The following is a 12,257-nucleotide window of genomic DNA, read 5'->3' as shown; positions in this document are numbered from 1 at the left end:
TTAGAGTCTAGTGGAGGAAATCAATACAAAATTGTTTTAAGCACAGAGATATGTAAATAATGACAATAACCAACATGTATGGGAACTATGCGCCAGGAGTTATTCCAAAGATCATCTCTTGCAATCTTTTAACAATTGTATGAGACAGGACTATTATTATTCCCATTTTGCACATGGGAATACTGAGGCTCAATGAAGTTAACTAGATCAGGGTCACACAGATAAAAGTAAAAGGATTCCAAGGGCAACTCTGGCCAACTCCAAAACCCAGTCCTTTACCAACTGTGCTGTACTGACTTCTTTCCAACCTGACCACAGATCTGGGGACGGTGTTTAGAACTGACCTTTTTCCTGAAGACCATTTCACAGTCTCATCATAAATGGGAAATCTACCCCTGAGTTCACATTGGGACATTTACTGAAAACCTCATCTTTTTTGGAAAGCACTGTTCCTTCTGGAACCCTCAGAAGGTGGAAAGGCAGCAAGGGACATGGGCAGCAGGTGGCCGAGGTGGGACCTCTTTCACTTTGCCCTCCACTGCTAGCTGGATCACAGAGTTAAATCCAGCCTGCGCTCCCGGCTACATAGCAAGCCAAACCAATCAGCGAACCAACTGCAAATCAACTCAAAAAAAATAAGTAACAACAGAAATAAATAGGCATGCTGCACTTTTCCTGACCTTTAAACTGACTACAGCCCTGACTGTCTTCCAATTTTAAGTGAAATGAACTGGCAGTTGTACACAGACAAGCCTGCCAAACAGTTACAGCTCAAATTGCTTCTTAACAAGGGACGCCAAGACCGCCAATTTGATGAGCCCCTGCTCTGTACCAGGCTCTGTCTGTATGTGGACTCATATAAGCCTCAGAACTCCATCCATTCATTCATTCCCTCATTTATTCATTCAACCAAAATTTATTTGGTGCTCACTTTGTGCCAGCCACGGCACGAGGATGGGGCCTTCGTCCTCATGGAGCTTACACTTTAGTGAGGAAGGCACGTAACTGCAAAGTCAGCAAATGACGGAAGTACAAGCATGCATCAGTAGGACTCTCGGGCCTAGAGGACTCTACATTATAAAGAGAACACAAACCACGGGGGATCTAGCACCTCCTTAGGGTAGCAACTCTGGCTGACCATTAGAACTGGGGAAACTTAACATTAACATGGATGCCCAGGGCCCATCCCCACCAAGTTGGAATTTCTGGAGATGAGACACTGGTATTTTTTTATCTTGTAATTTTGAATTTACAGAAAAGTTGCAATAATCATCCGAAGAACTCTCAGATTCGCCATTGTTTATACTTGATCATTTTCTCTCTGTGTGTATACATATGTGTGCATGTGTTTTACAAATTACATTTTTCTGAATCATTGGGGATTAAGCTGCATATCAGATCCCTTGATCCCTAAAACCTTCATCATGCATCTTAAGAATGAGGAGGTTTCTGATATAGCCCAAGAACATTGATCAATATCAGGAAACTTAATAGTGCTACATACCACTGTCTAATATAAAGCCCATACTCAAAGTTTGCTAACTGTCTCAATAATGTCTTTTACAGCATTTTTCCCCATCCGAGATTCAATCCAAGGTCATGCACAGCATTCAGCTGTCACATCTCTTTGGTCTCCTTTAATCTTTTTGGCTTTCTTGACACTGGCATTTTGAAGAGTCCAAATCAGTTATTTTGGAGTGTTTCCTCAATTGGGGTGGATCTGATGTTTCCTCATGATTAGATTCAAGTTGTGCATTTTTTACAGGAGTTGTGCATAAGCGTCTGTGATGTGTGTCTTCCTCAGTACATCATCCCAGAAGGCATGTGATGCCAGTTTGTCCCGTTATTGGTGACATTAATCTCCAACACTTGGTTAAGGCGGCTCTGCCAGGCTTCTCTCATGCAAAGTTACTATTTTCCCCACTGTGTTAAAGACTCTGCCTTGTGAAGAGATATTTTCAGACTATGAATATCATGTTCCTCATCAAATGTTCACTCAGTGGTTTAGCATCTACTGATGATTGTTGCCTGAGCCAATTAATTCACTAACATTACAAAATGGTGACTTAAATTTCATTATACTGCTAAATGTATTAGTTGGCATTCTAATGTGGGAGAAAAGCTTCCTCTTCTCTCACATTTATTTATTTGTTTCTTTATTTGGTATCCATATGGACATTTGGAGTTTTTTTTTTTTTTTTTTTTGTCAATGAGTTTATTACAGTCACTGTTGATTTTCATGCTTAAATTTTGATGTTAATTTTGATGCTTAAATTGTCCCAGATTTGCCCAGTGAGACTCCCTTCAAGCTGGAGCCTGTATTCTTTTCCCATGTTCCCATCAATTTTCTGAGTCTTCTTTATTTTCTGGCAAAAGACATTCTAAGCTCTTCTACTTTCCTTGCCCCAGCCCTGGAATCGACCATTTCTCAAAACAAACAAACAAACAAACAAACAAACAAACAAACAACCAAAAAAACCCCAACCTAATTCCATTTAGAATGAGGGGTACTTAGAAACCAAGATCTGGGCACTAGGAATGCATTGCTTCTAGGGTTTTCAGTCAATAGCATTAGTATTTTTAGAAAGCTCCTGAGGTGATTCAAATATGCAGCCAATATTGAGAACAACTGTTTATGAAGCAGGGGCCTAACCATTACTTAAGCCAATGACTACGGGGAGGGAAGGGGGAAAAGAAACTGTGGGAGCTGTGGAGTAGTGAACCAATACAGTGTGCTTCAAACCATGGGTCAAGACACATTAGTGGGCCATGAAATAAACGTACTGAGTGAGTCATGTCCAGCATTAACAAAATTAAAAACTCAATAGACTAGAAAATACCAAAGGGTATTACATATAATAAGGTAATTTTTTCATAAAACTTTTGTTTTAGCTAGGTATATATGAAACCATCTGTATATTCATATGTACTAAATTGTGACATAAAACTATTTCTTAATGGTTCACAGTCCAAAAAGATTGAGAATCTGTCCTAAAGGACAGTGCTTGCTTTTCTCTCTTCTCTTAGACAAGAGTGCGTGCTTCCACCACCCAAGCCCTAAGACAAGGGAGGGAAGATCCAAGAGAACAACTCAAAAAGAATGGGGCTGCTTCATTATCTGGTTGGTCATCTCCTTTAAGGGCAGATTTACATTACACTTCATTCTACTGTGCCTGTTAGAGCAGATTCAGTGTGAACTGGGGAGACACGCTGGGGTGGGGCAGTGGAGAAGTCTGCGTGTCCACCACTGGTTTCCTCTGCGTCAGGTGGACGCTGGGAGGTAACGTGAACTACCTTTCCATTGCCCCACCCGAGAGGGCTGGCCACTGGCTAAGGAGACCCCAGGAGCAAAAGGCTGGGAGTGGCCTGGCAGAGGTGGGGTCCGGGTGGTGGCAGAAAAGGGAGAGACAGAGCCAGATCCCTACGGGGGTTCTGCCACGTGTTGTCTCCCCTGAGGAAGAGCTCATATGAAACACAGGAGTCAGTGAGCCAGCAAGGGGATGCCTGCCCACAGGACATGGGTGGCCACGCAGTCTCAGCCAGAGAAGCGGCAGCAGCCAAGAGAGGATCACAACAGGAAGTGCAGAGAAGACGTCCCTTGGATCTCCCTCCCTCCCACCCAAACCCACCGAAGGAGCAAGTGGCTTTGAAGAGGAAAGGGCGGACGTGTGAAAGATCAGACAATTCTTTCCCCCACTCCCAACCCCACTGAGGCAGAGCAGAGGCGGGCGGGTAAGCATTAAATTGGATCTGAGGTTGAGATTTTTAAGTAGACTGGACTTTATGAAACCAGAACATACTTAAAAGACATGAAATCCAGCCAATATGCCATGCAGGAACTGGAAAGAGATTCGAGAGAACAGGGTTGAAGACACTTTCTGGGCAAAAAAGAAAACTTTTGTTTAGACTCCACCATGTTGAGATTGCTCAAATATTGCTCTCCTCCCTTTAGGCAGGGCTACCTGGGAAGGCCCCTCTGAGGCGGTAATGTCCCCAGGCCTGGAGGGTGAGAAAAAATGGCCGTGCAGGAGCTGGGAAAGGATGATTTGGCAGGAAAGGGATAGAAGGTGCAGGGTCCCAGAGGTGAGGAAGGCGTTGGCATATGGCAGAACAAGAGAGACTGGAGGAGCTGCAGCCTAGTGAAGGGGGACACGGACGGGGAGGATGGGGAGGTCAGAGCATGGATGGTGAGAGTGTGATGGCCTGTAGGCTGCCGAGGTAGGTATGATCATTGATCATTTTTTTTCCCATTGGTTTTCATAATTGTAAAGTACTGCACTTATTTAAAAGATTCCAACAGTGCAAGATGCCCCCTAGTCCTAATTCCTAAAGGTAACTACCATTAAAGTATTCTTCCAGGCTGTTCAGACATCTGTTTCCCTGCATATATTTTTAATATGAATGAAAATTTATGGTTCTGCAACTTTTTTCCACTTGTTAATACATCATGAATCTCATTCCATGTTGTTGGTTAAATAAGTGATGCTAAATCCATACCACACAGCCATTAAACGTCATGATGGGGCTTCCCTGGTGGCGCAGTGGTTAAGAATCCGCCTGCCAATGCAGGAGACACGGTTCGAGCCCCAGTCCGGGAAGATCCCACATGCCGCAGAGCAACTAAGCCCGTGTGCCACAACCATTGAGCCTGAGCTCTAGAGCCTGCAAGCCACAACTACTACGACCATGTGCCACAATTACTGAAGCCCGCACGCCTAGAGCCCATGCACCGCAATAAAGAGCAGCCCCCGCTCGCCACAATTAGAGAAAGCCCGCACACAGCAACAAAGACCCAATGCAGCCAAAAAAAACGTCATGATGCCACTCTCTAGTGCTGACCGAATGACGTTCTGAGTATGTTCAGTGACACGGTAGATGATATAACAGAATATACAGATGTACTTGAAACAGAATGTAAACCACCACACCCCCCCCGCTTTTTTTTTTTTTGCGGTACGCGGGCCTCTCACTGTTGTGGCCTCTCCCGTTGCGGAGCACAGGCTCCAGAAGTGCAGGCTCAGCGGCCATGGCTCACGGGCCCAGCCGCTCCGCAGCATGTGGGATCCTCCCGGACCGGGGCACGAACCCGTGTCTCCTGCATCAGCAGGTGGACTCTCAACCACTGCGCCACCAGGGAAGCCCAAAACCCATTTTTAATAATATATGAATATATATATTTATTTGCATCTTTTTGTACTGAAAAAGTAAAGCAGGATGTGCACCAAAATTTTAACAGTGGTGAGATTTCTGATTTTCACCCCCCTTTTGGCTTTTGTTTTTCTAATTTTCCTACCACGAATATGTAGTAACTTAAAGTTTAAAAATAAAGAAGGGGGGCTTCCCTGGTGGCGCAGTGGTTGAGAGTCCGCCTGCCGATGCAGGAGACGAGGGTTCGTGCCCCGGTCGGGGAAGATCCCACATGCCGCGGAGCGGCTGGGCCCGTGAGCCATGGCCGCTGAGCCTGTGCGTCCGGAGCCTGTGCTCCGCGACGGGAGAGGCCACAAGAGTGAGAAGCCCGCATGCCACAAAAATAAATAAATAAATAAATAAAAATAAAAATAAAAAAAATAAAGAAGGGAAGCAAATAGGACAAAATGGTGACACTTGCACATGACAGGTGATGGGTGCTTGTTCTGTTATTCTTAATACTTCAATGTGTGTATGCGTTTAATTTCTCAGAAAAGGGGAGAGGATGGCATAAAACACCGCTTGAGCTCAGACACACAATCAACAGCTTAGAAGAAAAACTACCCATCACATTGATGGGCACTGTGTCTCCAAAATGATGAGTTATTCTTGTTGTCTTGCAGCTAAAAAAAGAGACCTGCAGACATCGGATGACACTGAATGTGTCCCTGAGTGAGGGGAATGGCCATGTCAGTTATACCGTCATTCCAGAGCTGAATCTTAACATGCTGCCACCTCCCCTACCCCCAATGGAGTCCCGCGCAGACATAGGGACCTTATAAAACCTCAGAGGGCTTCCTTCTTGAGCCTGGGGTAAGACTCAGGCTTTTCCTGAATAAACCAAGAGCTGTGAATCAAACAACTGACCTTTCTGCTCTTGCTTGGCCCAGAAAATTTGGACTCGCTGGCGGATGTGCTTGTCCTCACGCAGTTTCTTCTGCCACTGACGCAATTCTTGAATCTCAGGATCACAGCGAACCTGGAAAATTCCCCCAAAGATTTAGTTCCCTTTCTACATACTTTTACACATTAGCTTGTTAACCCTGCAAGGAAAATCCTTTTATAAACCACCTGGATGTACTTTTGATTCTAAATGAATCATTGTTCTAAACTAATTATCTATACTCCTAAAGCTTATACAATATTTGAGAGTAAATGGGGTTGGATGAAGGTTTGCTACACTAAAAGTAGGCTGAGAACTTTCTAGATCTGTGCTGTCCAATAGAAATATAATGAAATCACATGTGAAAGTTTAAATTTCCTTGCAGTCTCATCTTATTATTTTTTTAAATATTCATTTATTGAAGTATAATTGACATGCAATATTATGTTAGTTTCAGGTGTACAACATAGTGATTTGACATTTAAGTACATTATGAAATGATCACCATGATACACCTAGAAACCATCTGTCACCATAGAAAATTATTACAGTATTAGTGACTATACTCCTTATGCTGTGTAGTACATCCCCGTGACTAATTTATTTTATAACCAGAAGTTTGTACTTCTTAATCCCCTTCACCTACTTCGTCCATTCCCCCCACTCACCTCCCCTCTGCAAATGCCAGTTTGTTTTTTGTATCTGTGAGTCTGTTTCTGTTTTGTTTGTAGTGAAATCATACCGTATTTGTCTTTTTTGTCTGACTTAGTTCACTTAGCCTAATACCCTCTAGATCCTTCCATGTTGTTACAAATGGCAAGATTTCTTTCTTTTTTTCTGGCTGAGTAATATTGGCATACCTTGGAGATATTTCAGGTTCAGTTCTAAACCACTGCAATAAAGGAAATATTGAAACAAAGCAAGTGGTACAAATTTTTCAGTTTCCCAGTGTACATAAAAGCTGTTTACACTATACTGTAGTTTCTTAAGTGTGCAACAACATTATGTCTAAAAAACCAATGTACATCCCTTAATTAAAAAATACAAAACAAAAATACAATTACAGTAATAATGTCAAAAGATCACTGATGACAGATCACCATAACAAATATAATAATAATGAAAAAGTTTGAAATATTGCAAGAATTACCAAAATGTGACAGAGACAGAAGAGATATATATTCCACATCTTTATTCATTAATCTATCACTGGACACTTCAGCTCCTTCCATATCTTGGCCATTGTAAATAATGCTGCAGCAAACATAGTTCCCCAACCACGGATGGAACCCCCAGCCCTCGGCAGTGAAAGCATGGAGCCCTAATCACTGGACCACCAGGGAATTCCCATATCTTTTTTTTAAAAAAAATATTTATTTATTTTATTTTTGGTTGTGTCAGGGCTTAGTTGCGGCCCGCGGGATCTTTCATTGCGGTGCGCGGGCTCTCTAGCTGTGGTGCACAGGCTCCAGGGCACATGGGCTCTGTAGCTGTGGTGTGTGGGCTTAGTTGCCCGACAGCACGCGGGTTCTTAGCTTCCCGACCAGGGATCGAAACCACATACCCTGCATTGGAAGGCGGATTCTTAACCACTGTACCACCAGGGAAGTCCCTCCCATATCTTTCTGAATTAATGTTTTTGTTTTCTTAGGGTAAATACCCAGAAGTGGAATTGTTGGATTATATGGTAGTTCTATTGCAATCTCGTTTTAAAAAGTGAAAATAAACTGGCAAGATTATTTTTAAGAGTATATTTTACTTAACCTAAAAGATACAAAATAATATAATTTTAACATGTAATCAATATAAAATATAATTTATGAGATATTTTACTTTCTGTTTTCTATACCAAGTCTTCAACCTCTGGTATGTATTTTATACTTACAGAGCATCTTAATTTGGACTAGACACACTTAAAGTGCTCAATAGCCACATATAGCTGGCGGCTATTGTACTGGACAGCAGAGTTCTGGATTAATCACAGCTAATGTATTAACCATAGTTCCATTTGATTGACTGAGTGCCTACTGCATACTGCGCTTTGTGCTAAACATTGAGAATAAAGAGATAATTAATGGTAATTGTAAAAATGATTATTATTATTTTAAAATTACTAATATAACTCATATTTATTGAACACTTATGTCCCAGGCATTGTTTTACAAATTTTAACTATCAAAACCAGGCAGAGGGCTTCCCTGGTGGCGCAGTGGTTGAGAATCCACCTGCCGATGCAGGGGACACGGGTTCGTGCCCCGGTCCGGGAAGATCCCACATGCCATGGAGTGGCTGGGCCCGTGAGCCATGGCCACTGAGCCTGCGCGTCCAGAGCCTGTGCTCTGCAACGGGAGAGGCCACAGCAGTGAGAGGCCCGCGTACCAAAAAAAAAAAAAAAAAAAAAAAGCTTCGCCCTTTAAGAGTGTAATCATATACAGAGATAAAAAGTGGGAGAACAGAGAATAACATTTGTCTTATTGGAGGTTTACAGGAACATTGTGACTTGACCTACATGGACGTATGTAAGAACAAAGGATTTCTACACCAAGAAGTTTGCAACAACTAACCATACCCCTCCCTCACCTTGCCTTTAAAAGTGCTTTGCTGACACCCTTTGAGGAATTCAGGGTTTGGAGGACACAAGCCACCCGTCTTCTTGCATGGCCCTGCAATAAACCTTTCTCTGCTCCAAACTCCGACATTTCAGTTTGTTTAGCTCTGTGCATCGGTTAACAAGACGTTATGAGAAACATGTCCTCATGAAAATGGTTTCCTTGTTTAATGGGTTCTATTTATTTAAAATGAGGTAGTAGCGGGGACTTCCCTGGTGGTTCAGTGGCTACGACTCTGTGCTCCCAATGCAGGGGCCCCGGGTTCAATCCCTGGTCAGAGAAGTAGATCCCACATGCATGCCGCAACTAAAGATTCCGTATGCTGCAGCTAAAAAGATCCCACATGCCACAAAAAAGATCCCGCGTGCCACAACTAAGACCTGATGCAGCCAAATAAATAAATAAATATTTTTAAAAACAAAACAAAAAAATGAGGTAGCAGGCTTATATTCTGGGGGAAGAGTTACCTATACAGGAATTAGTACATGGCACTGGGGCAGGGGAGGGGGCCACCCATTGCATGCCCAGATCAGTGTATCCGTTTCTAGGCAGTGGCCCTCACTGTCTATCCTAGGTGCCCAAAATGGTGACCTGCTTGCCCCTCTCTTCTTGAGGCCACAACTCAGATGGGCTGGGCTGACAGTGAGGAGCGGGCGTCTCAGGCGCTGGGGAGAGATGAAGGACAAACTGCAGCAGAAATGGAACTCTCGCGTACCTGCGGGACTTAGCATTTAAGGAAACTGAGTAAAGGGAGCCTGGGGAGAAGGCAAGTAGGAGAGCACAGGCTGGTCTAAAGGGGCCAACTGCCCCCAGCTCTGCTGATCCGGGTGATGCCTCCAAGCCAGGGCCCAAGTTCCTCATTTTCTGGGACACCGTTGGGCCTTGTGACTTTCTACTCTGATCATGGGGACCCAGGCTTCCTACTGTGATCGGTGCAGTTCTTTGATTTCAACTTTTTAGAGTCACCCACACCCACACTTCCCCAGGACACCAACACAGTCCCTGAAAGAGCTAGACTGAATTGGGTTTCAACATCCACCGCCTCACAGTCCCAGAACCACTGCTATTCCATTTTGGCTTCCCCCGTCAATAGAGCCTACCTCTTCCTTCTCTCATAGTAACTTGCCTTTGGGGAGCCTGTTTCCCTTCCCTCCCACTGGATTTTCAATAGAGTCACAAGTAACCCCAATTTTTTTTAAATTATGGTAAAATGCACATAACATAAAATCTACCATTTTAACCAATTTAAAGTGTACAATTCAGTGGCATTAGTATATTTACAATGCTGTGCAACCGTCACCACTATCTAGTTCCAGAGATTTTCATCACCCGGAAAGGAAATCACATATGCATTAAGCAGTCACTTGCCATTCTCCCCTCTCCCCAGCCTCTGACATCCACTAATCTGCTTTAGTCTCCATAGTGTCTTCTTAGTCTGTAGATCCACCGTCTCTGTGGATTTTCCTATTTTGGATATTTCGTATAAATTAACTCACATAATATGTAGCCTTTTGTGTCTGGATTCTTTCACTTACCATTTAGTATTTTTGAGGTTTATCTACTTTGTAGCATGTTTCAGTACTTCTTTCCTGAATGATATCCCATGGCATAGTCATGCCACATTTTGTTTATCTATTCATCAGTTGATGAACATTGGAGTTGTTTCTCCTTTTTGGCTATACTTAATAGAGCTGCTATGAACATTTTTGTGTGAGTTTTTGTTTGAGCACATATTTTCCATTTTTTTGTTTTTTGAGGATATACCTAGGAGTGGAATTGCTAGGTCATACGGTAATTTTATGATTAACTTATTGAGAAACCACCAATTGTTTTTCAGAGTAGCTGCATCATTTTATATTCTCACCAGCAATGTATGAGGGTTCTTCACATCCTTGCCAACACTTATTTTCCATTTTAAAAATTATTATTATCATAGCCATCCGAGTGGGTATAAAATGGTTATCTCATTGTGGTTTTGATTTGCATTTCCCTAATGACATTGAGCATATTTTCATGTGCTTGTTGGCCATTGGTATATCTTCTTTGGAGAAATGCCTATTGAAGTCCTTTGCTCTTGATAAAATTGAGTTGTTTGTCTTTTTATTGTCGAATTTTAAGAATTCAATATATATTCTGGGTACTAGACCCTTATCGGATATACGACTTGCAAAACTTTTCTCCGATTCATAAACTGTCTTTTCATTCCCTTGTTAGTATCCTTTGATGCACAAAGTTTTTAATTTTGATGAAGTCCAATTTATCTATTTTTTTCTTTGTTGTTTGTGCATTGGGTGTCATGTCTAAGAAACCATTGCTGAATTCAAGGTCATAAAGATTTAATTCTATGTTTTCTTACAAGGGTTGTACAATTTTAGCTCTTATATTTAGCTTTCTGATCCATTTTGAGCTAATTTTTTACATGGTATGAGGTTAGAGTCCAACTTATTTCTTCTGCATGTAGACATCCAGTCTTCCCAGAACCATTTGTTAAAGAGACAATTATTTCCCCCATTGAATAGTCATGGTACCCTTGTCAGAAATCAATTGACCACAGCTGTATGGGTTCATTTCTGGGCTCTCAATTCCATTCCCACAATTTTTTTTTAAGTTAAAATTTATTGACCTTCTAAATAAGGTATAGGGATTGTGAATAAAGCTTAGTATATACTTATCAAATCCTAACATATTTAATACTGCTTCCAATTTAGCATAGGAATTACTTCTCAAAATGTTCATCACAGCTGGATTGAAAAAGTATCTTTTAAATGTGGCAATGTGGTTTAGATGCGTATACAACATTATAAGTCTACTGGAAATCCAAAGGGATTTGCCTTTGAGGAAGTTGAAACAAAACAACAAGCAGCAAAATATCTTCAGATCCAGATCCATCACTAAAATACGGAAATATAGTTGACCCATGATTAACGTGGGTTTGAATTGCGTGTGTCCACTTGTATGGTTCAGTACTACACAATCCATGGTGGGTTGAATCCATGGATGTGGAACTTCAGATACCAAGGACCAACTGTGGGACTTGAGCTTCCTCCCATTTTGGTATCCGCACAGGTCCTGGAACCAATTCCCCGTAGATACTGAGGGATGACTTCTTTTTTTTTTCAGTTTCAAAGCAAGAACAACCACTTAAAAGTGATAGGGAGCCCAGTCATGACAAACTTGCAATCATCAACATCCTTTAACCTTTTACCTTCCTGGATTAGTTTCCCAAGAGTCCTGTTTCTTCCAGAAGGGTTCTCCAATGGGTTTTTATAACTAGGAATCTTGAGAAATGTGGGGGTTGGGATGACTCAATCCCTTTCCGTCCAGAAAGTTCCTAGTTTCTTTATGCAGAGTGATCCAATGCACCCCAGAGCTCTACTCACCAAGAGGAATTTGGAGAACTGGCCTTATCACACTCAAGAAAAAGAAAGTTCTTCTTATAGCTTCTTCTTTCAGTGCATGGGGTATGGGGTGTCTTCCTTGTTTTAAGAAAACTACTCAAGTGATTTTCTTTTTCCAAAGTAAAGAAGACTGTTTCCAGCTGAAATTATAAATGAAAGCTACTCTTGCTTAAAAAAATA

The 12,257-nt window shown here is 42.0% G+C and overlaps 1 protein-coding gene across 9 annotated transcripts in view; it reads right to left on the bottom strand.

Moving 5' to 3' along the window:
* The window catches only part of IQCK (IQ motif containing K), a 159,352-nt gene that overhangs the window by 70,504 nt on the left and 76,591 nt on the right, over positions 1-12,257 (bottom strand). For all 9 annotated transcript variants that reach the window (XM_067012684.1, XM_067012681.1, XM_067012682.1 and 6 more), the window contains one exon: positions 6,055-6,166. In XM_067012684.1, coding sequence (XP_066868785.1) covers positions 6,055-6,166 — 112 coding nt within the window. The remainder of the gene's footprint in view (positions 1-6,054; positions 6,167-12,257) is intronic.

Source organism: Kogia breviceps, chromosome 14 (assembly GCF_026419965.1).
Source record: "Kogia breviceps isolate mKogBre1 chromosome 14, mKogBre1 haplotype 1, whole genome shotgun sequence".
NCBI lineage: Eukaryota > Metazoa > Chordata > Mammalia > Artiodactyla > Physeteridae > Kogia > Kogia breviceps.
Note: the sequence above shows the minus strand (reverse complement) of the source record. Positions and strands in the feature narration are given on the sequence as shown.